The sequence below is a fragment of the Marmota marmota genome, unplaced genomic scaffold (assembly GCF_001458135.2).
Source record: "Marmota marmota marmota unplaced genomic scaffold, marMar, whole genome shotgun sequence".
In the NCBI taxonomy this organism is placed as follows: domain Eukaryota; kingdom Metazoa; phylum Chordata; class Mammalia; order Rodentia; family Sciuridae; genus Marmota; species Marmota marmota.
This window is the reverse complement of record NW_026000170.1, coordinates 577195-601565: the sequence shown is the minus strand read 5'-3', so window position 1 is coordinate 601565 and position 24371 is coordinate 577195. Positions and strand designations below refer to the sequence as shown.

Sequence of the window (24371 nt, the reverse complement as noted above, 5' to 3'; positions counted from 1 at the left end):
ACTGGAGGGAGAAGGGGATGGGATGGGGGTGGTGGCTAACTGTAGCCCCATTCCTGTTACTTTTCTGCTCTCATTGCTGTCACTTTGCTGTCTGTCTTTCTGCCATTATCCTTTCTTTCCTGACCACTTCTCTGGCTCCTGTTGCCTGTCCAGACCACAACTCGGCGGCCCAAGGTGAGAACAAATAGGCCTCCATGCAAGCCAATGCTGAGTGTGCACAAATGTTTCAGGCATGTGCATGTTTGTGGGCATGTGTACTAGCAAGTGAATTTTGATCACAATGTATCATGGGTTCTCTTTGAGGGGGGAGAAGGGCCTGGGGTTGGTGATAGGCCTCCCCTGGGAAAATGACTTCCAGCTCTTAGAAGGTACTCTGAGCCAGAAAATTGAGTACAAAGGAGAAGTGAAGGGGTTGTGGTTAATCAGGACAGGCTTACTTTAATAAGGTAACTTTGGCCAGTTTTGAGGGGAGGGATCAGAAGAGAAGTGAAGAACTTGACAGTATAAAATGTCGGAGGAAGGAGATGTGTCTCTGAAAGCCTTTGATCGGGAGTGTTCGTGGTAGCATGTGGTTTCTGAGTATCATCCCACTAGGGGAAGTTTGGGGAGAGTACTGGGAAGGCTTGTCTGTTTCTCGGCTTGGGGCTTCAGGATGGCTCCTGAGTTTTCTGCCCTTACAGGGACTTGGGTAATGTTATCTGATCAGAACCCATTTGTCTTAGAGGATTACAGAAGGGTTAGCTTATGTACTTTATTTCAAGGAGGAATCTAGGGCTATAATTTTCACCTTGGTTCTTTTACTTGTAGGCTATCCTGGCATAGACCAAGGGAGTGCAATTTAGCTTGACTTCTAAAGAGTTGGGAGGTCCTAAGAAGGGTAGAGAGCCTGAAACCCCCACTTTTAGCCCAGCCCTCTCTGGGAACATGAATATCAGAACAAATTCTAATCTGTTCTTTCTCTCTGGGAATGACATTGAGGCACCCCCACCTTGGGGAAATTGGGCACAGACCCAGAGCAAGGATGGGACTGGGAGTATTCAGAAATTGCTAGAATGATCCCAAGTGGGTCACAGAGGAGAGTTCTAGGGAGTAAGAGCTACTGCTATAAAGGGTAGTGCCAGAGCTGGGAGGAATGTGGGGTTAGTGCCAAAGGAGGAACCTTATAATCTCATGTTTTCCCCCATCCTTTCCTCCCTCCTTCCTCCCTCTGTCCATTGTCAATGTTGCCTTCTGACTGTGTCGTTTTCCCTCTCCCCTTCACTGTGTCTCTGTTCTCATTGTGCTTTCATACTCTGTCTTTTCCCTTCTTTGTCTCCAAACCTTGCCATATTCTCACATGCTGTCTCTCTCCCTTTCACTGCCCCCATCCTCTGTTCTCTTTCTGGCCTGCCACTGCTCTCTCTGAATAGCCCACTCGCCCAGCCAGTACTGGGGTGGCTGGGGCCAGTAGCTCTTTGGGCCCCTCTGGCTCAGCATCAGCAGGTGAGCTGAGCAGCAGTGAGCCCAGCACCCCGGCTCAGACTCCACTGGCAGCACCCATCATCCCCACACCAGCCCTCACCTCTCCTGGAGCAGCTCCCCCACTTCCTTCCCCATCCAAGGTAAGGACTAGCATTGGGGTAAAGGAGAATCAAGATACCAAGGGGTCTGTGATTCCTGGCTGGGTCTTAGAAATTTCCTGGGGTTGGGGAAGACCTAGCTTGGATCAGAAAGAGTGGGAACATAGTGTATGAGGTATCTTGTTATTGCCAAGAAGCTATCTTTTCCTTTCTTTTCGATTTTCTTTCTTTCCTTTTTTTTTTGGGGGGGGGGGAGGCAGGAATTGAAATTGAACACAGGTCCTTGTACATATAAGGCAAGCAGTCTATCACAGAAGTATATCCCATCCTCCTGCCCTTTCTTCACACTTTTCTGGTATGTATAGTACCATGGTTTTCTGTCCAATGCTTGTATGCCACTTGCTTTTGACTCTGGGATTAGGGTTATGTTTGCACACATTTTCATCTTCTCTGTTCCAGCTCAGTCTCAGGGGAGGCAGGGTGGGCTGTGTATAGATAGCAGTACCTTTTCTTGGCAGGAGGAAGAGGGATTGAGGGCCCAGGTACGGGACCTGGAGGAGAAACTGGAGACCCTGCGGCTAAAGCGGGCAGAAGACAAGGCAAAGCTGAAAGAACTGGAGAAACATAAGATCCAGCTGGAGCAGGTGCAGGAATGGAAGAGCAAAATGCAGGAGCAGCAGGCAGACTTGCAGCGGCGCCTCAAGGAGGCACGGAAGGTGGGAATCAGGATGGAGGGGATGGCTGGGGAGGCTGAGGGACCCAAGGAGGTGAATTAGAAACAGGACTGGAACTACAACCTGGAGTACCTTGTGAGAAAGAACAACATAGGGCATTTGTTTCCTCCTGCCCCCACCTCCCTTTCCCCCTCCTTAGGAAGCCAAGGAGGCACTAGAGGCAAAGGAACGCTATATGGAGGAAATGGCCGACACTGCTGATGCCATTGAGATGGCCACTCTGGACAAGGAAATGGCTGAAGAACGGGCTGAGTCCCTGCAGCAGGAGGTTGAAGCACTGAAGGAACGTGTGGATGAGCTCACCACGGACTTGGAGATACTAAAGGCTGAGATTGAAGAAAAGGGTAAGGAGATACTAAAGGCTGAGATTGAAGAAAAAGGGTAAGGTGCCAGGAGCTGCGGGGCCCAAGTAGTGGGGTGAGACTGGGCCTGAACATATTAATGATCTTCCCCAGGCTCAGATGGGGCTGCATCCAGTTACCAGCTCAAACAGCTTGAGGAACAAAATGCCCGCCTAAAGGATGCCCTGGTGAGGTAGGCTTCTCAATTCTTGGCTCTGGCCTTCACTCTCCTGCCTCTGACTGTGTTAAAGCACCTCTTGCAGGTCACTCTGACACATGTTCTCCTCTCTTTCCTACAGGATGCGGGATCTTTCTTCCTCAGAGAAGCAGGAACATGTGAAGCTCCAGAAGCTCATGGAAAAGAAAAACCAAGAGCTGGAGATTGTGCGGCAACAGCGAGAGCGCCTGCAGGAGGAGCTGAGCCAGGCAGAGAGCACCATTGATGAGCTCAAGGAGCAGGTCTGTGAAACCCAGCCCTTGCCCAGAATCCCCTTACCTTATTCTTCTGTTGCCAATTCCCCTTTCTAGTCACCTTCCAATAGTGATTTTCCTGGCCCCTTCCCCATAACACAGGTGGATGCTGCTCTGGGTGCTGAGGAGATGGTGGAGATGCTGACTGATCGGAACCTGAATCTGGAAGAGAAAGTGCGGGAGTTGAGGGAGACTGTAGGGGACTTGGTAAGAGAAGAGCAGATTCCTGACCCTGATGGAGGGTATTTGTAAGGGACTTGCTGAGAGAGAGATTGACACATGACCCCTGACCTTTGAACAGGGTGTGTTTGGTAAGATGACCTGTCCTGGACCTTCTACTCTAACCCTGTTTTTGCTTTCCCCCAACTACTTATTGTATTCCAGGAAGCAATGAATGAGATGAATGATGAGCTCCAGGAGAATGCACGAGAGACAGAACTAGAGCTGCGGGAGCAGCTGGACATGGCAGGTGCCCGGGTTCGTGAGGCCCAGAAGCGTGTAGAGGCAGCCCAGGAAACAGTTGCAGACTACCAACAAACCATCAAAAAATATCGCCAACTGACTGCTCACCTACAGGTGCCTGCCTAAGTCTTGTTCTCCTACCATCACCCTAGGTTACCTTGACCCCACTGTCCCTCACTCTTTCTGCTCCTAGGATGTGAATCGGGAACTGACAAACCAGCAGGAAGCATCTGTAGAGAGACAGCAGCAGCCACCTCCTGAGACTTTTGACTTCAAAATCAAGTTTGCTGAGACTAAAGCCCATGCCAAGGTCAGGAAAGTGGGTGGCTTGAGAGCCAGGTGTTAGGGAGCCCAGCCTAGGCATGACTGTGGGCTAGCCTGGTTTGGGCTTTGTGCTTCAGAATCCTGGGGGAGCGGGGTTCCTTGTGTGGTTGTTTAAAAGACTACTGGCTTGGGCTTAACTTAAATAAGCAAGGGACCTGGTAAAGCAAGGTTTAATGATTTTTAGACTCTAGATGAGAGTCCAACTCCCTGTCTATTTCACAGGCAATTGAAATGGAGTTGAGACAGATGGAGGTCGCCCAGGCTAATCGGCACATGTCTCTGCTGACAGCCTTCATGCCTGACAGCTTCCTTCGGCCAGGTGGGGACCATGACTGCGTTCTGGTGCTGCTGCTCATGCCTCGTCTCATTTGTAAGGTATGGCCAGTTAGTCATATGTACAATAAAAATCTTTTGGACTTGCTAAGAGCCAAGCATTGAGGATGCCAAGTTCAGATAGCAAAAATGTAACACAGACAACAAAGTCACAGGTGAACATATACAGTTGATCTCCTTATCTTTAGATTCCGCATCTGTGAACTCAAACAACTGCAGATAAAAAATATTTGGGAAAAAAATTGCATCTGTACTGTACATGTACAGACTTTTTTTCTTCTCATTATTCCCTGAAAAATACAATATAAAAACTATTTACATAGAATTGACATTGCATTACGTGTTGTAAATAATCTAGAGATGATTTGAAGTATAGAGGAGGATGCACATAGATTAGATGCAAATACTGTCCCATTTGATGAGAGAGATTTAAGCATCCGTGGATTATTGTATTTGTGGGGAGTTTTAAAGCCAATCCCCTATAGATACAAAGGATGGATATATTATAGATTCTCTGTTATGAAGGAGAGGTAGGGTATTTGAGAAAGCACAGTTGAGGATCTGATTTAGATGAGGCAGGTTGTGACTGAGGGGATAACATTTAAGCTGAGAGCCAGAGGTGGCTAGGAGCTAAAGAGGGGGATAATTGGCAGGATAGCATTTTAGGTGGAAAGAGATCAGGAGCAGCAGCTTTAAGTCAGCTTGGTCCCACTGCCCGTTAATTCTTATATCCTAAAATCCTCACAAGCACCAATATTCACATCATTACCCTCTCCCCAGTGAGACTTCCAGCCTATTTAAGAACTAGTTCTGCTTTCCTATGTGTGTCCATGCTCCCCACATAGTTCTTAAGCTGTATCCTGTATTCCTGAGTGTGTGTTCTCCATCCCCTGCTCTGAGTTCCAGGTCCTTGGTCTTCTTCCCATAGGCAGAGCTGATCCGGAAGCAGGCCCAGGAGAAGTTTGAACTAAGTGAGAATTGTTCAGAGCGGCCTGGGCTTCGAGGAGCTGCAGGTGAGCAGCTCAGCTTTGCTGCTGGACTGGTATATTCGCTGAGTCTGCTGCAGGCTACACTACACCGATATGAACAGTAAGTGGCTCCTGATTCCTGTTCCAGGACCATGGGTCCAGGAATGGCAGGAACTGAGATTGCTTGGAAGACTTTGGCCTCACAGAGCCCTTCTCTGGTCTCTAGTGCCCTCTCTCAGTGCAACGTGGATGTGTATAAGAAGGTGGGCAGCCTCTATCCTGAGATGAGTGCCCATGAGCGCTCCTTAGATTTCCTCATTGAACTGCTGCACAAGGATCAGCTGGATGAGACTGTCAATGTGGAGCCTCTCACAAAGGCCATCAAGTACTACCAGGTCTGTAGAAAATATGCAGGCTTGGGGCAGGAGGGAGGGAAGCTTTCTCTGGATGGGAACCCTTGCCAGTGTATTCAGGGTTATATGTCCCAGGCTGGCTGCTTAGGGTTCAATTTGCTCTTAGTTGAACTTGCTTTATGATGCAGCTGCCTGAGGGTTTTGAATTCTCCTACCTCTTGAGACTTCTATAATGACCAGGGCTCAAATAATAGTTTGGGAAGAACTTCCCCCACTTTTACTTGTTAAAGGCTATCTCTGTCATCTTTCCCTAGCACCTGTACAGCATCCATCTTGCCGAACAGCCCGAGGAAAGTACCATGCAGCTGGCCGACCACATTAAGGTGAAATGTGTGGGTCAGTGGTTGAGCCTTCTATAGGGCTCAGAAGTGGAGAATCAGATCAAGAGATCAGGCCCCAGTGGGTGTCAAATAAGATTGGGGCAAGGTCACCAAAGCCAGATCAGGGAAGACAGAGGACTCACTTATGTATGGGGGTCATTAGAGGATGGGGGCTTCCTAGAGATGATGATGGGGCAAAGAACTCCTGTTAAAGCTGATAACCACCTGTTTCTCTCCTCACAGTTTACGCAGAGTGCCCTGGACTGTATGAGCGTGGAGGTGGGGAGGCTGCGTGCCTTCTTGCAGGTGAGGACACATCTAGATCTGTGTGAGCTCTTGTTCTTAGTCCCTACTGCTTCACCTCTAGTCCTAAGGCTTACCTGGTTTTCCATCCGTTTCCTGTTTCCCATGTAGTGTGGACAGGAGGCTACAGATATTGCCCTTTTGCTCCGGGACCTGGAAACATCATGCAGTGATATCCGCCAATTCTGCAAGAAGATCCGAAGGCGTATGCCAGGGACGGATGCTCCTGGGATCCCCGCAGCACTGGCCTTTGGACCACAGGTTTAGGGCTGCAAGTGGGGAAGGGAAAGAAACTGAAAAAAAAACATGTTAAGATTGACCTGGTTAGGGCACAGAACTGAGGTAGCTAGAAACTGATGCTGGACTTAGGGTGGGCTCTTGACTCTAACTTTTCACACAGGTATCTGACACACTCCTAGACTGCAGAAAACACTTGACATGGGTGGTGGCTGTACTGCAAGAGGTGGCAGCTGCTGCCGCCCAGCTCATTGCCCCACTGGCAGAAAATGAGGGGCTGCCCGTGGCTGCACTGGAGGAGTTGGCTTTCAAAGCAAGCGAGCAGGTTGGCCTGGATGGCGGGGCAGAAGGGGATGGGGAGTTAGTGGCCAGTGTGGGGCTTTCACTCCTGCCCTTGGCTCCTGCAGATCTATGGGAGCCCCTCCAGCAGCCCCTATGAGTGTCTGCGCCAGTCGTGTAACATCCTCATCAGCACTATGAACAAGCTGGCCACAGCCATGCAGGAGGGGGAGTATGATGCAGAGCGGCCCCCCAGCAAGGTGAGTGGAGGTTTCTTTGGAGGAGCTGCAGTGCAGAGGAGCACAACTTGCAGAGCTGCCGCTGGTTGTGGGAGGGCAGGGAGGTAGGAGAAGCATCTGAAGAACAATATCCTGCCTAGAAGGCAAGAAGATTTCCCCTGTGACTGGATCACTCTGAAAGAAGCATACTGGTGCCTTCCTCTCAGTGCTCTACCCTCTGACCCACCCAATCCTTTAGCCTCCTCCAGTTGAACTGCGTGCTGCAGCTCTTCGTGCTGAGATCACAGATGCTGAAGGCCTGGGTTTGAAGCTTGAAGATCGAGAGACAGTTATCAAGGAATTGAAGAAATCACTCAAGATTAAGGTGAGGGTAGAGTATGCTCAGAGTTTTGGGGCTAGGAAGTATAATGGCACTCAAGGCAACTGCAAATATTGAGACTGAGATCAGGACTGAGAAGGCTTGGAGGTTATGGGGGAGAAATGGGGGCTTGCGGTCAGGTAGCCATCAGGGAGCTTTCTGTCTCATGGTCTAATCTGGGTGCCAGGGCCGTGGGGTGCATGTTAGGGAACTTGAACCTCTCTGATTTTCCAGGGAGAGGAGCTGAGTGAAGCCAATGTGCGGCTGAGCCTCCTGGAGAAGAAGTTGGACAGTGCTGCCAAGGATGCAGACGAGCGCATTGAAAAAGTTCAGACTCGGCTGGAGGAGACTCAGGCACTCCTGCGGAAGAAGGAGAAGTCAGGCACCTTCCCTGGGGTCCTATTTCCTCCAACCTTTCCTTCTGCTTGAGACTCTGTCCCTCACCCTTTCCTCTTTCCCTCCTAATGAGACTTTACCCATTTTCCTTCTCCGCTCCATCTCCATCATATCACTCCAACCTAAACCTGTGCTTGCCTGTGCCTCCTTTTCCCTGGCTCCTCACTAGCAGGGCTACCTCAAGGACTTTTCAGGACTGAAAAATCATGTGGGGACATGGGGAAGGGACACTACCCAAACCCAGATTCTCTTTCACAGAGAGTTTGAGGAAACGATGGATGCACTCCAGGCTGACATCGACCAGCTGGAGGCAGAGAAGGCAGAGCTAAAGCAACGGCTGAATAGCCAGTCTAAGCGCACAATTGAGGGGCTCCGGGGGCCCCCTCCTTCAGGCATTGCTACCCTGGTCTCTGGCATTGCTGGCGGTAAGTACAGTGGGATAGGCAGAAATCACACAGAGGAAACTGACTGTCCTCTCTCTTATCTTTGGCCTCCATTTGACACGTGTCCCCTTTCTCCTGAGTGTTCATCCAGGAATGTGCTTGCCTAGTTAGAAACTAAGTTTTTTCTTTTCTTAAAGATACCTGCAAAGTGTCTGTGATCAAAGTAGGACATTAGCAAGTGACATTCAGAATAATAAAAACAGTTGGACTCTAGTATCTGTCCCTTTTGGATATACTGTTTGGTATTTCTGTCCCAGCCCTATGTTCAAGAAGCTGCACTCTTCCCTCCTAGGGCATCTGCCCTTGCCTGATGCTTGCTTTTTATTTTCTCTGTTTGGGTGCTGGTTCCCCACTGAGCTCATGTGGTTTCATTTTATGTTGGTTATCTCTTCCATTGTGTATTTCTCCAAAGTTTGCTTATACTTTTGTTCTGACTTTTGTCTACCCACTCAGTAATGTCAGGGGTCCCTATCTGGAGGTTTTTCTGGCTTCTAGGCCTAGTCTTCTCAGTTTCCTAGGTAGGGAGGTGACTGCTGCCATCTTGGTTCTCACCTAACCTATTGTTATTTTCATTCCCCCTTCAGTTTCTTTCTTTTCTTTTTTTTTTTTTTTTAATTTTCTATTTTATTTATTTATTTGCAGTGCTGGGAGTCTAACCCAGGTCCTCATGCATGCTAGGCAACAGCAATTTAGGAATAATTTTAACAAAGGAGTATAAAGCATTGTTAAAAGATATTAGAAAAGATATAAATAACAACCCAAGTTCGTGGATCAAAAGACTTAATATTGTTAAGGTGGAAATGCCCTCCAAATTGGTTAATAGACTGAATATAATCTATATCAAAAATATAGGTGTATTGACAAAATTATCTTGAAATTTAAATGGTACATGTATTCATATGACAATACACAGGGCCTTTATGATATTTTATTTCTTCAACTGGATAGCAGGTATATAGGTGTTTGTATTTGCAGTTTCTTACTTACCTTTTTCACCTAGAGAGGGCAATCTTCTTGTCTTGGAATTAAACCATCAGGTCTTCTAAACTTTTCCTGTTCTCCTATCTTGTCAGCTGACCTCACCTAGGGTCTTGATCTTATCAAAGTCCTTGTCACTGATGCCTCATGATTTTGGTAGATGACCAAGTACCTTGTGACATTAGACTCCTGTGATACAGATAGTTCCATGTTCTTTGTGGGGAGTCTTCAGAATTATCACCTTGTATTATTTTGGCATAGGCTCTTTAAGCAAACACTGGTTCAGAATTAGTGAAATTTACCAACAAAAAAAATGGAATTTTTGCCTCAGAGCAATAGGGAAACCTGAGGTGCAAGGGAATGTACTCACAACCTTAATCTAAGCTTTGCTGCTGGAGATCACTAAGGATGCAGAGCTTTGGGGTCTCTGGAGCATTTCCCATGCTGTTTTTGGAGATGGATTATGGAGCAGGGAGGCAAGAACAGTTTCATGCCCCATGTGTTTTCTCCTGGACATTCACTTTTCCATTCTTCTCACACATTGCACCCTCACTGATGGCCTCGGGCCCCTGAGCTTTCTTTTACACGTATCTACTCTTACTCCAAGAAGAGGGGCAGGGTCTTATATAGAAAGTAAGGTCATCAGGAAAAGGGTTTTCCTGCAGGTCATGTCCAGGATTCCTCTGGTATGTCCTCTAAGCCCCCAAATTACCTAATTCTTCTCTCCTCTTTTCCTGCTCCCCCATGGGCTATCCTGAACACAGAAGAACAGCAGCGAGGTAGAACCTACTGTGGCTGGCGGGAATTGGGGCTGGTGGGAACTGGGTAAGGCTTCCCCTTGTAGACAGCCAGGACTGGAGGTGGGAAGGAATGAGGAAAGGGGAAGAGCAGGGATGGGGCCCAGTTTTTAGCCCTTTCTACTTGGGGCTGAGAACATTTGTTATGGTATCCACAGGGGTCGTTCCTGGACAAGCTCCAGGGTCCTTGCCAGGCCCGGGGCTGGTGAAGGATTCACCCCTACTACTTCAGCAGATCTCTGCCATGAGGCTGCACATCTCTCAGCTCCAGCATGAGAACAGTATCCTCAAGGTGAGAAACACAGGGAGGACTATGGTAGAGAGTGGACCATACCCTCCCATTGTTGATGGATGGCAGAGGCTTTTCTGGCACCTCTCAACACTGCCACTGTTTTTGTCCCCACAGGGAGCCCAGATGAAGGCATCCTTGGCAGCCTTACCCCCTCTGCATGTTGCAAAGCTTTCCCTTCCCCCCCATGAGGGCCCTGGCGGTGAGATAGCAGCTGGTGCATTGTACCGTAAGACCAGCCAGCTGCTGGAGACCTTAAATCAGCTGAGCACGCGCACTCATGTAGTAGATATCACTCGCACCAGCCCTGGTATGTACTACTGACCCCTCAGATGAATAACATGCCCGTCTCCTTATCCCCAGGGATTTAGCCCTAGCCGAGGCAGTCCCTGAACAGTAGAGGGTCTTCCATCTGTGACCTTTGGCTTTAGTGTTCAGTTTTCCTGATTCACCCATTTTAAGTGCCAGTTCCATGAAAGGGTCCAGTACCTACACTCCTGACCCTTAATCCAGACCACTTGCCTGTCTGATTCTAGGTGGGCTTAACTAGCTTTCCCTTCCTATAGCTGCCAAGAGCCCATCAGCCCAGCTTATGGAACAAGTGGCTCAGCTCAAGTCCTTGAGTGACACCATTGAAAAACTCAAGGTCAGTTCATACCCTGCCCTTCTCTACCCTATGGCACTCATTCAGAGCTTTCATTGGTAGAGCCAGGTGCTTCTGGAGTTCCTCTTGGCCCAGCCTTGCATTAGATGGCACATTGGGAAGAACGTAGAAGGGAATACAGTTTCTTGCCTTGAAACTGTCAGAAGATAAATATTCCTTCCTTCCTTCCTTCCTCCATCCCTCCCCCCCCCCCCCCGGGGCCTTGTGCATGCAAGGCAAGCACTGTACCAACTGAGCTATATCCCCAGCCCCAGAAGATTTATCAACAGAATGCACGAGTTAGGATCATTTTTAGGGTGTGTGACTCTGTCTGCAGTTTCAGTCAGAACTGAGATCGTTGTAGGGTACATTGGTTGGGCATGGCTTCTCAGAGGCAGTGGAAACTGAATTGGGTCTTAAAAGATGAGGATCTATAAAGGAAGGAGAGATGTTGGAGTGGGGATAGGGTTGGAGGTGAAAGCCGAAGTATTGTGATAGAGAGGACTGGACTTCTGCTCCCCTGGTATTGGTGTCTCAGAAACCAGGAAGTCTTAAGTAATCCTGTGGAGGGTCCCCTAAATAAACCCTTGTTTTCCCTCCCCCAGGATGAGGTCCTCAAGGAAACAGTATCTCAGCGTCCTGGAGCCACAGTCCCCACTGACTTTGCCACCTTCCCTTCAACAGCTTTCCTCAGGGTAAGGGGGGAGCAAGGGATGGAGGGTGGCATAGTGTGGAGGGCTCAAGAATCTGAAGAGACCTAGAGTCTTAGGTCCAACACCATGTTTTATCTGGCAAGTCCAAATCTTACTTGTAAGAGACAAAAATGCTTGCAGTACTTCCAAAAATTCTAATGTTTTAGATGCAGATATCACCTCCCTTGATTTTTTTGGTGGAGGGGAATTGGGTATTGATCCCAGGGGCACTCAACAACTGAGCCACATCCCCAGCCCTATTTTGTATTATATTTAGAGACAGGGTCTCGCTAAATTGCTGAGGCTGGCTTTGAATTTGTGATCCTCCTGCCTCAGCCTCTTGAGCCACTGGGATTATATAGGCATGCACCACCAGCCCTCCCTTGACTTTTTTTTTTTTTTAAATCTTTTTTTATAGTAGTAGATGGATAGCATGCCTTTATTTAATTTTAATTTTTTAAAATGTGGTGCTGAGGATCGAATCCAGTGCCTCACACATGCTAGGCAAGTGCTCTGCCACTGAGCTGCAGCCCCAGCCCTCTCCCTTCACTTTTGATAACAGTAGGAACTCAAAACCCCCTTGTCAGACTATGTACCCCCATTCTAATTTGAAAATTTTGGTCACCATGGCCTAAAAGCTCAAGGCTTCAGTCTCCCAAGGGTTGTATTGGTGTCAATACTCAGGGACCCCTTCAGGGACCCATAGTTTAAGTGAACCCCTGATCTTGGGTCCTATTCCTCTCACCAAGGCCAAGGAAGAACAGCAAGATGACACAGTCTACATGGGCAAAGTGACCTTCTCGTGTGCAGCTGGCCTCGGACAGCGACACCGGCTGGTGCTGACCCAGGAGCAGCTGCACCAGCTTCACAGTCGCCTCATCTCCTAAGCACTTCTTCCCCTGCCCCCCTCAACCTTCAACCCTCCTGGTACCGCTCTGCCCAATGCACAGCCACCTCAGCCAACCCCCAGGTAGAACCATGTGGGTTCAGCTCTTCCTGCCCCCTTCAGCTTCGCTCCCATCATGTCAACGCCCTGCTCTTGCTCCTTAACCTGGGTTTCCCCATTCCCATCCCTGGTCTTTTCCATAATTTGCTGTTCAGCTGCTCCCTCTTTCCTGAGGGGCCTCAGGGCATGTGGGGGGTAGGCTGAGACCCCACCACCAAAGGTTGAGTGAGGTCCCCCTGATTGAGGACTTCACCCCTTGATTAAAGCAACTTGTGCTTCATTGATTTCTGTGTGGTGTTGAGAGTGGGACTTGGGCTATTTGGCTCAAAGTAGGAATGAAGGAGAGGAATGCTGAAGAAGCTTCAACTGTGTCACATTTGAGGGCCCCTTTCTGTGGTGATCAGTAGAATGCTGTGTCCCTCAAATGCATGTGCAGTAAATTACTTTGAGCAAGATGAAAGAGTTAAATTTAGGGCTAGGCACTTAAGTTCATTTAGAGTTTTTTAAATTGTGGTTATGTAACTCTGCTAGCTCTGCTCTGCTTCTTGGAGCTTCTACTGCTATTCAGTCCAATTTCTGGACTGGAATATGATGTGATCACCACCCTAGCCAACTTTCTCATAGGGAACATTTATATACTAAATAAGGGGCAACTAAAGCAACAGACCAGTAAGAAAGGATGGACATTCAAAAGGTACTGCCAAACCCTATTACAAATTAGTATCAGTTAGGAAGCTGCTTTAAAATTTTTACTAGATTTTTGGGTCTTGACTCAGACTTGCTAAAATACCTCAACGGTTGGGACCCATTGGGCCTGTGAGTAGCACTCCAGTGTTTTAGAGCTTAGTCTTGGTGTAGTTAGCTGGCTGATTGCTTGATACTCCTTTTTTTTTTTTTAATATTTATTTTTAGTTGTCAATACTTTTTATTTATTTATTTTTATGTGGTGCTGAGGATCAAACCCAGGGCCTTGCACGTGCTAGGTGAGTGCTCTACTGCTGAGCCACAACCCCAGCCCTGCTTGATACTCTTTTGATTGCCCATGTAGAAAAAAGGAATCTAACCCAAGCACCCAAAGGAAGATGGAGAAAGAGACCTTTGCTTCATTGGAGCAGTCCAGCTGGGCCAGGCTCTCCACTGTGCTGCTCCTCTTGAGGGCACCAGGCATACTGGAGGAGGGGCCCTTCATGGTGAGAGCCCAGGAGCTCATTCTCAAATAGAGCATATGGGAAAGTCAGTGGTTGTGGCATTTGAATACCTGCTCTGTGCCTCTAGCCTTTCGTAATGATTTTCCTCAGTACTCAAGTATGATTCATCACTAGTGCCATTCTAGATGCATAAGATTTAATGTGGTGCATACAAGGGATGCCTTAAAATGTTGGGGCTTAATTCCCACAGAACTGGTTGACCAGGGTTGCTGTGTCTTGGTACCAGATAGTCTTCACTCATATTTCCAAATTTGGCTTCTCTGGTGCTAAGGAAATTGCAGATCACACTGTCCTTTTCCTGAGATTGGATTGTATTCCTGTCCTTTCTACCCAAAGTGGTGGCCTGGCTTCTGGTTGGTGGTTAAGACACCAAGGGTCAAAGGACAACTTCTGGTGGCACCTTCAGAACAGGACTTTTTTCTTCATCCTTTTCCGTTGGTGGTAGTTTCTCACCATCATACTACTTTCCTGAGTCCAAAACTCATGCACTGAGTTGTCTGAATGGTGGCTACCTCCCTTGGAGCAATCCACAAGTATCTGTCTCAAAGGCAACATGCCCAAACTGAAATCCTCTGTGTCCTGGATGTGGCAAGCCACAAACCTCTTTGTTTACTCTCTTTAGTTAATTTCATTATCAGCCCTGTTCAGTTTTTCCTTCATTACTGGCTCTCAAGTCTGTCCACCTTTTCCCATTGCTTCTAACTCTGTATAGAATATATTGCTTTGGGTAACCTAATTTCCATTGCCTCTTTTGAGCCAGTGCCAGTAGGGTCTTTCCAAAATGCAAACTGGTTTGTGTGATTCCCTGTTTTAAATCTTGAAATGAACCCTCCAACTACATTTTAAAGCTTATATAAAATCCTGATATTCTTTCTCTAAACATCTATAATTTAAAATTTAACTTAACTACAATGGCACACAAGGCTATCAGGGATTTGGGTCCTGCCCACCTCTTGAGCCTTTCATGGGGCTACTTCTCCAAATATGCCTGATGGTTCAGTTTTAGTGAACCCCTACAGTTTCCATGCCACTCTATGCCCTCTCAGGCCTATTCTTATGAAATGAGAGGAGAATGCCACATACTTCCCTCCTCTCCTCTGTATCTCTATCTTCCAGGCCCCATTCTTCAGCTGAAGACTCATTCATTTTTTGAGATAGCTCTATTGTGGCAACCTCAGGAAATCTCCAATCCCTGTGGCTTGTTAGGTATCCTCTTCTAAGGTAGTAAATAAACTAAACCTTTATTCCAGTATGCTTGGGCTCAGTTGCTTTATGACCTGGTAGGGTTTCTAATCTAATCCCACAGGGTTGTTGTGATGGCTAAATGAGTAATACATGCAAGCATCAAGCACTGTGCCTGGCACACAGTAGGACTGCTTTCCTTCAGTACCTACTCCTGTAAGCATCTGTTTCTATTGTTATTGTTAGGTAACTCCTCTAAATCCCTCTTCAGACTGCTTGAAAATTGCAATAGAGTGTCTTCCTTCTCTGCATCCCCCCAAACACAGGAGAAGGCCACATGTTTGAGGAGTAGGTGAGTTTTATTTTGGTCATGAGTTTGAGGTGCCTGTAGGAATGTTCAAGTGGAGATATCCATTTGGCAGTTGAATCCAATTAGGTGAAGCTCAGCCGAGAAGTCCAAATTGGAGATAAAGTTTGGAGAGCCAGTTGGGAGCATGTCAGTGGTTGAAGGAATAGTTTGGAAGTAGTCACTGCTATAATTCAGGTTACTTAGAAAACTGAACCGGAGTCAGGCATGATGGCACATGCCTGTAATCCTAGCAGCTTGGGAGGCTGAGGCAAGAGGATTGCAAGTTGAAAGCCAGCCTCAGCAACTTAGCAAGGCCCCATTTTCAAAATAAAGAGGACTGGGGATGTGACTCAAGAGAGTAAGCACCCCTGGTTTTAAACCTGGTACCAAAAAAAGAAAACTGAACCAGAGGTAAAGTTTAAATGCCAGTACTTTATTGGAAGGTGCAATCAAAGAGTGAAAGGAAAGGAGGAGGAAAAAAAATCAAAGTTTGTAGTGAGTTGACTGCTGCTTCACAAAGACACAGCTGGCCACTTGCCCATGTGAGATGTCTCTGTGTAGACCATATACAAATCCTGTGCTTGGGGTTGATGGAGGATAGAGAAGTTGCCTGCTCTCCTTGCCTGTCCTTCACTACTTAAACATTGCCCTGAGGGGTGTCAGCTCCTTCTCACTTCCCAGGATTGTGTGCAACATGGCATTTCACCCAAGACCTGAATGGCTGAGGGGAACAGAATGTGAGCAGGAGCCTGCAGGAGTTAATGAGGGCAGAGCACACAGCTGGAGCCTAGGATTCAGATAAGTCTGAGAGAAGCCAAAGTGACAAATCAGCTGAGGAAAGTGAAAAGAGGAAGGTGGAATCCTTGGCAACCTTGAGAAGTAAGGAGCCCACAGCACAGCCTAAAGGAGCATCCACCAGGAGCAGAGGACCCCTGGAGAAAATGCGAGAAGGCCAAAGGGGATGAGAGATTTAGGAGCTCAGAGAGCAAATGAACCCTGGGAAGTGGCCACTGTCATTCACAGATGTCTGGTAAACTGGCAGAGCAGTCTCCCTGAGATAGAGGGAGCAGAAGCGGTGATGATGATGAGAAAGGGAAGAGGAGCTTACCTGTACTGCTGTGTCCCAGGTGGCATTGAGTAAGTGGGAGTTGGTAACTAGAATGTGATGGAGGAGAGGACTGGCAAAGAGCTCTTTGTACCAAGGATGGAACATAGCATGGTAGTAGCCACTTTTGATCTATCCAAAACCAGAACTGCTTTGTCACAGAACCAAAGATTGACTGGAAGTTGGCAGGATGAGGTATGGTTATTCTCAACTCTATCCTGGGAGCCTCTCTCTTTTGGGGGATCTATGGCCTATTGCCAGGGCCAACATCACCTACACCAACTTGGAGGCAGCTTTGTGAAGTAAGAATAGGGCTAATATCCCAACTCTTCATTTGGGGAAGTTGTTTACTCTCAGACTCAATTTCTCTATCTGTAATACAAGAGCAGTAGAACCTTCCTTAGTTGTTATTAACTTCTCAGGTAATCTTTAGGGGGAAGATTAAATTAGAGTATGCTTGACACAGGTGCTCAATAAAAAAAGGATACCTGGGAGATATTAAATTAGAGGAAAGAAATACAAGCAGCCACATTCCCAAGATGTACATGTGACGTAGATAAATCATATTTTGAACCTGAAAGCATAGGTAGTCCTGTTACCCCAACTTTCAGATGTTTTTATCGGTGGTTACTATTTTATTTTTTACCACGTTGGCACTGTTTTATCTTACTCTAAGAAAGTCAAGGCCCTATCTCAAGAAATGAAACTTGGAAATACTCCCCTTACCCTCCCACAATTTGTTACCTGCTCGGTTTACATTTTTTTGTGCTATCCTACAATGGGGAGCAAGGTAGGGGCAATACAGAGATCCAAATCTGGCTAATTCTAGGAAAGGTGAAGGGATCTTGAGCTTGATACCTCCCTGACCTTAAGCTGAATCTGAAGGTGTGTTCCACAGCTCAGATGCCAAACTGGGCAAGTATCATAGTACTGATAACCTTGGCCCCTGAGAAGTGGGCCCAACACACCTGAAGAACACAGGGTCTGAGGGTGATTGGCATCTCTGCTTCTCTGTGGGCATTATATTCCATGTAGCTGGCTCCTCCTACATTAATATAGAGAAGTGTGTCCATTCATCCAGCCTCCCTTCATCTGTATTATGTATGCCAACCAAAACAGGCATTATTGCTTCCAGGGACAGACCTCAGCCCTGCTGAGATCCTCAGAGCAGCAGCCTGGGACATTCCTCTTCAGAAGCTGGGGATTTGGGGGTATGGGAACTACTCTTGCTCAAATAACCAGTATCAGAGTGAATATTTGTCTTTCACCTGTGTTTTATTACTTTTTATTGTGGGAAAATTTAATATACAAACAAGGATAATAGAGTGTTATGAATCTCTGCGTACTGTATTTATCATTTCATGGCAGTTTCTTATTTCATCTGGATCCCCTCTCTGTTCTTTCCCTACAGATTATTTTGAAGCAAATTCCAGACATTTTATCATTTAATTATTTTATTTGAATTTATTCTAGTATTTCTAAAAGATATAAAGGTAAAATACCATTATCACACCTAAAATAATTCATCAAATGTCCAATATTCAAATTTCCCTGGTGCCATATTAAATAGCTGCAGTATAGCCTATAATGGCACACAGGCACCTAATGCAAATACTATTTCATTTAGATGGTCAAAAGTCAGAAGGAATTGCATGATCTGCAAGGTTCTTTAACTTGTATGTAGTTATTAAAACTTAAATAATTCAAGTATGGTAATATAAAGGTAGGCAATTAAAGTCTCAAATATCATTCTAAAATTTTAAACACAAAAACTGTTTTTCCACTCATCATTTGCATGGTTAGATATTAGAACCTTATTGTAGAAAACATTCAGCTACTATATATGGTTACCCAAGAAGATAACCTTCAGAAGTCACAGAAGGTGTCCAGATCCTGATCATCTTCATGCTTTCTGAGTTCGTTTCACTACTTTATTCATAATAACCAAGTCCAGCAAACCTCTTTTCAAGTCAAGATGATATCTTCAACTTGTATGCAATCTTTTTATCCTATTGGCATTGGAAATTCAACATTTTGTTAATGAACTTCACGGCAAGGTCTTTGAGAATATCCACTGGCTCTGATCATTCCCTAAACCTATATATCATACACCATAATTCTATAGAAAAAAGTCTTGACTAACATACAAACAAATGTATTTAATACACTTTGTAGTGGTGGAGCTTGATTGTAGTGTTTCTTGTAGTCAACTTTATGGTCTATCCTTGAAGTCCAGATGCAAGTTGGGATGAGTGTCAATTTCTGAGATCTTTGGAACATCTCAGATGCCTCTCATCTCACCTGCCTTATCCACTTGAAATTATTTTGTAAGGAGATGCTAAAAGACATCATTCTGATCTATGAAGCCAATGTAGGCACTATGAAAAGCAGAATGAAAGCACTATGCCTGCCCACTGTCATCCTGGAACCACATTACAAAGTAGTTGAAATATCTGTTTCCTCAGCAATGCCAGGATATTATTCTACTGGTGCTCAAGGAAATTTTATACCCAAAATACGGACTTTGAAAAATAGTTCTTTCAACAAATTAAATCTTGATCAGGATTTGGACACCTTTTGTGATTTCTGAAGGTTATCTTCTTGGGTAACCATATATAGTAGCTGAATGTTTTCTACAGTAAGGTTCTGATATCTAATCATGCAAATGATGATGTTTTATACCCAAATTGGCTTAGGTAATTTTCCCTTTTGAAATAATTTTAAGGTGACCAGTCTAAGTATCTGGTCCTGATTTCAACATGTAGCACTTACTGGGGCAGAATCTGGTAGATCTAGCTCATATTCAGGACAGGTTTATTTTCTGACTGGGTCACCATCTTGACTCTTTCCTCTGTGCCTATTAAGTCTCCTTTAGTGTCTAGCTTCTTTCTTGCATGCTTATATTTTCCTTTATTTTATTTGTTGAAAGAACTATTTTTCAAAGACTGGATTTAAAAAATCTGCATCTTTATGATATTATCAGTTTCCTCTGTCTTATGCATTTCTTAATTGTTAAATTGTTAGTTGGATTTAGAGCAATGATTCTCAAAGTGTAGTTGGCCAATAGCATCAGTATCACCTGGGGATCCTACCTATTTCAGAGAGGCTGGCCATACAGGTCAGCTTCTTGATGAAGTCTAGCATCCCATTTCTGTGAAGTTACTCATGGAAACAGAAAGATCGAAACAGGATGAGGAGGGATGATATATTGGGTGAGGTCTGAGTAATTGGTCTCTTGATCAGGTAACATGCTCATTATTGCTAAGTTTTTATTTTCTATCAATGAAAAATTTGGATTTCTTTCTGCATTCAGAGCAAATGGAGAGTTGAACATATTATGATTAAATATTTAGCTGATTTAATACACTTTGAAAACTCTATCATTACTCATGATTCAGTGTTTCCTGCCCTTCACCAAGTGAGGGGATAAGGGTTTACACTACCCCAAAGGTTAGGCCATCAAATCTTGACACTTTCTGGAAGATAAGGTAGCTCAGATATGGCAGACCCTTCTCTCTGAGATTGGAGTTTTAGGCCCTCTACATACTCCACAGACAAAGGTACCTGGTTTAGAAAGGTCCTTGGCTTGGGCCCTGTAGCTGTAGGGAGACTATAAGCCAGGCTTGTTTTTCCTTTTCAGAAGGGAACTTTCTGATCCTGGTAAAAAGGGTCAGTCCAGGAATGGCCATCCACAGATAATCAGAGCCTACTCAAGCAATTGAGCAAGAACCAACAGGTGAAACTGAACTTTTGTGAACTTGGGAGTAAACACAACTTGCCTACCATGTTGTGAAATCAAATTGTTTTCCAAAGTCTCAGTGAACAAATCTGAGGTAAACCACTTTTAATCCAACTTGGTACTCTTTTGTAAAAAATAAAAAGTAAAGGATAGGCTCTAAGTATTTTTAAATACTCATAGAACTGAAAACTAAAGAATGGATTTTATTGCATATAAATTTTAAGAAGTGAAATTTACACTTTTTATTTTTTAATACTGGGTACTGGGGTTTGAACCCATGGGTGCTTTACCACTGAGCTCTATTCCCTGTTCCAGTCCTTTATTTATTTATTTTTCTTAAAATTTGAGACTGGGTCTTGCTAAGTTGCTGAGGGCTTCACTAAATTGTTGAGGCTGGCTTCAAACTTGCTACCCTCCTGCCTTAGCCTCCTGAGTCTCTGGGATTACAGGCATGCACCACCATACTTAAGGAATGAGTTTTTAAAAAGGAGTACTTAAATTTACAATAAGACATGAGAACGCTTTCTTAAAGTTTTTATACATTTTAATGGTGATATTGGAAATTCATTTTTCACTGTGGAAAAAAAATCCTAAAATATATTTTAGAAGTAGGTAGTTAGGCTCCTGTTTTAAATGAAGATATGTTGTCTGAAAAAGTAACATGCAGAGTGAAAAGCGGTAAAGAGACTGCAATTTATCCTTTTTTTTTTTTTTTAACAGGGATTGAACCTGGGGGCACTTTACCACTGAGTAACATTCCCAGCCCTTTTTATATTTTATTTAGAGACAGGACTTGCCCAGTTGCTTAGGGCCTCGTTAAATTGTGGAGGCTGGCTTTGAACTTATAATGCTCCTAGCCTTCCAAGCCTCTCAGATTAAAGTCATGTGCCCACACCCAGGGCCATTCTACTTTTTTTGGGGGGAGGGTGTAAACTGGGAATTGAACTCAGGGGCACTCCACCACTAAGCCACATTCCCAGCCCCCCCCCTTTTTTTTTTTTTTGTATTTTATTTAGAGATAGGGTCTCACTGAGTTGCTTAGCACCTTACTTTTGCTAAGGCTGGCTTTGAACTCAAGATCCTCCTGCCTTAGCCTCCTGAGCAGCTGGGATTACAGGCATGTGCCATTTGCTCCTGGCCTCATTGTACTCTTTTTTTTTTTTGGAACTGGGGATTGAATTCAGGGGCACTTAACCACTCAGCCACATCCCCAGTCCTGTTTTGTATTTTATTTAGAGATAGGGTCTCATTGAGTTGCTTAGTGCTTTGCTGTTGCTGCAGCTGGTCTTGAACTTGTGATCCTCCTGCCTCAGCCTCTTAAGCAGCTGGGATTATAGGCATGTGCCACTGTGCCTGGCTCCATTTTACTCTTGATGGACCTTTGGCTTGCTTCCAAGTTTGAATAGCTACAAACCATGCTATATAAACATCCTTCCTTGTTAATGTGCCTTGGTACACACATGCAAAAGTTTCTCTAAGGAGTGAAATTAGTCATTTGGTATGTGTATTTTCACATTTATTAAATATTGCCACGTTGCTTTTGCAGAGTGGCTGTACCGGTTTACACCTTCACCAGTAGAATGGATCCCCTTGGCTGGATTCAAGTCTGTCCCTTTGGGGGAGGGGTGGAGTGGGAAGATAAACCTGGGAAGGAATGAGGAAGCCAGGCAAGGGAGGCCCTCAGTGCCAATTCAAGGAGTTCCAACTGGATTTGACTGCACTGGCAAGCCACTGGTGATTTTGGAACAGGGAACAAAGTACAAAAATGGGTTTTTAGAAAGGTGAGTCTTTAAAGCTCTCTTTTGATTTGGGTTGGGAGAAGGGTGGTAATGATGGTGGGATTTGGCTTAGGCCAGTGGCAGGACTCAGGCTCACAGGAGAGGAGATTTGTGGAGAGAGGGCACAAAGGGGAAACTAAGCAAATGCCTGGGTGCAGAGAACTGGAGCATCTCAGATCTACCAACTGGTTGTCCTTACATAATCCAGTTAGGTTCTCACATACTGTTTGTGGGAGTGTAAGCTGCTACAACCACTCTGAAAAATAGTGTGGCATTATTTAGCAAAGATAAAGATGCATATGCCCAAATGGCCAAGAAGTCCCAAAATATACCAAAGCAAAACAAATAGACAAACAAAAACACCCCTAACAAAAGAAGGAAAGAATTGTCAACAATGTGAGATATAGTAGAAGAGTCTATGAAGAAAAGACCTGAAAAGCGTCCACTGACTTTGGTAGTTAGGAGTCCGATGATATACTTTTTTTTTTTTTTAAATTATTTATTCTAATTTGTTTTCATGACAGCAGAATGCATTTAAATTCATAGTACACATGTAGAGCACAATTTTTCATGTCTTTGGTTGTACACAGAGTAGAGTCTCAACATTCGTGTCTTTATACATGTACTTAGGGTAATGATGTCCATCTCATTCCACCATGTTTCCTACCTCCATGCCCCCTCCCTTTTGTCCTATCCAAAGTTCCTCCATTCCTCCCATGCCCTCACCCCTACACCTCCACTATAGATTAGCATCCATATATTAGAGAAAACATTCGGCCTTTGGGGGATATACTTTACCACAGAAATGCTTGTAATTCTGTAGGGAATGTGGTGTCAGAGGGGGGAGGGAGGAGGAAAGGGAATCAGTACAGGGCCTACTGTCAGGTTGGTTGGCTTAGAGCAGACTCAAACATATGGAAACACTTAGTTTGTGATCAAGGTAGCATTTCAAACCAGTGGGTACAGGATATATAATCTGACAATTGGTGATAAAACACATGGGAAAAACAAAGTTAAATCCTTGTCTGACACCATATACCAAGTCCAGATGGATTGAATATTTAAATATAATAAAACACAACAACTAAACTAGGAAAAAATATAGATGTATGTAAGCTTGGAGATGGCTAAAGCTTTTTTCAAACTAACAAAACTAGAAATCTTAAAGCTTTAAAAATATGGATAAATTTTACTTCATTAAGCTTCACATACACACACACACACACACACATACACACATAAAGAAGAAAAACAAATGACCATAAAATTGAATGAAAAATGACAAACAAAAATATTTACAAGACAATCAGTCCCCTGTGTGTGTTTTATTTCCATGGATTCAACCAAATTCACACAATATATTCAGGGAAAATAGCTGCGTCTATACAGAACACGAATAGACTTTTTTCCATGTCATTATTCCCCAAACAATAGAATATAACTATTTATATAGCATTTACATTGTATTAGGTATGACTAATATAAAGATGATTTAAAGTACACGGGAGTGTGCTTAGGTTCTGTGCAAATACTACACCATCTTATATAAGGACTTGAGCATCTTAGGATTTTGGTATGAGATGGGGAGGGTGGAACCAATTTCCCATGGATACCAAGGGACAAAAGGAACTCATAAACGAATAGGAAAAAAACACATCAATGTCAATATGAATATGAATATACCCCAGGTCACAATTGCTCAGTACCAAATGAAAAAAACAACAGAAAATGGAAACTCTTAGTCAAGATGATGAGTTGAATTTTTGTATTCTCTTTCTTTCCTAAATCCAACTGGAGCTGTATTTTATAAAAAAGGAAAGAAAGAAAAGGGGAAAAAATTCCCAAAGCAGTGCTGGAAAACAGAAAGGTTTACAGTAGATATCTATCTCTCCCTTCTGCAGAAAAGTCCTATGTCCCTGCTTCTGTCATGGGTTCCATATGGGATTGCCATGTTCTTACATAGAGCTGGCATCCCAGCCATGGAAAATGGCCCAGGCATGGGCACTGTTAGGGGTAGGGATGCCTCTCCCCACCTTAGGTTCTGTTTCATAGAACAAACATGAGAGTCAATCAGAAAGCCAAATATATTTTTACTAAGTTGGTAAAGAGAAACCCTGTGATAGATTCTTGGATTGGCTCTTAACTTCCTTTTCATCCTCCTAATTGAAGAGATTAGAAAGCTGAAACTTTTATTTCCCAGAACCTCTTTACTACTAGAGTTTTGGGTGTGAATTAGATACAACTATATCACCTTTGCTGAGAAACTTGCCTCCTGGTAGAGGAAAGAGGAAGTCACCTAAATGAGTAGAATGGGAAATTCAGGCTCAGAGACAGTAGAATCAGGGAGCCACTTCAGGGCTCTGTGGCAGTTGTGGGGGCTTCAGGTTGTGTTCCTCACCCCTCCACTTTGCCTCTCTCTTTGCTCACACAGAAAAGTCAAGTGACTGTCCTTGTGTAACAAGACAGAAAGACACTGTAAGTAAAT

At 44.8% G+C, this 24371-nt stretch overlaps 2 protein-coding genes across 17 annotated transcripts in view; both read left to right on the top strand.

Annotated features, from left to right (window-relative positions):
- The window catches only part of Dctn1 (dynactin subunit 1), a 31377-nt gene extending 18568 nt beyond the window's left edge, over positions 1–12809 (top strand). For 9 of the 15 annotated variants that reach the window (XM_048787386.1, XM_048787385.1, XM_048787384.1 and 6 more), the window contains 26 exons: positions 154–174; positions 1410–1601; positions 2078–2275; positions 2433–2637; positions 2749–2827; positions 2934–3093; positions 3208–3312; positions 3490–3681; positions 3761–3877; positions 4114–4266; positions 5153–5313; positions 5419–5587; positions 5860–5928; positions 6169–6231; positions 6340–6489; positions 6629–6790; positions 6873–7004; positions 7222–7347; positions 7576–7718; positions 7996–8162; positions 9923–9937; positions 10114–10247; positions 10362–10554; positions 10811–10890; positions 11493–11582; positions 12329–12809. In XM_048787386.1, the coding sequence (XP_048643343.1) occupies positions 154–174; positions 1410–1601; positions 2078–2275; positions 2433–2637; positions 2749–2827; positions 2934–3093; positions 3208–3312; positions 3490–3681; positions 3761–3877; positions 4114–4266; positions 5153–5313; positions 5419–5587; positions 5860–5928; positions 6169–6231; positions 6340–6489; positions 6629–6790; positions 6873–7004; positions 7222–7347; positions 7576–7718; positions 7996–8162; positions 9923–9937; positions 10114–10247; positions 10362–10554; positions 10811–10890; positions 11493–11582; positions 12329–12466 (3414 nt within the window). In that variant the 3' untranslated portion in view covers positions 12467–12809. The remainder of the gene's footprint in view (positions 1–153; positions 175–1409; positions 1602–2077; positions 2276–2432; positions 2638–2748; positions 2828–2933; positions 3094–3207; positions 3313–3489; positions 3682–3760; positions 3878–4113; positions 4267–5152; positions 5314–5418; positions 5588–5859; positions 5929–6168; positions 6232–6339; positions 6490–6628; positions 6791–6872; positions 7005–7221; positions 7348–7575; positions 7719–7995; positions 8163–9922; positions 9938–10113; positions 10248–10361; positions 10555–10810; positions 10891–11492; positions 11583–12328) is intronic. The other 6 variants (XM_048787380.1, XM_048787391.1, XM_048787389.1 and 3 more) reach the window with 4 other exon arrangements.
- An 8949-nt stretch (positions 12810–21758) lies between these two features.
- Positions 21759–24371, top strand: part of Slc4a5 (solute carrier family 4 member 5) — a 126298-nt gene continuing 123685 nt past the window's right edge. For both annotated transcript variants that reach the window (XM_048787375.1, XM_048787374.1), the window contains exon 1: positions 21759–21889. The gene's annotated coding sequence lies outside the window, so the exon portion shown is untranslated. The remainder of the gene's footprint in view (positions 21890–24371) is intronic.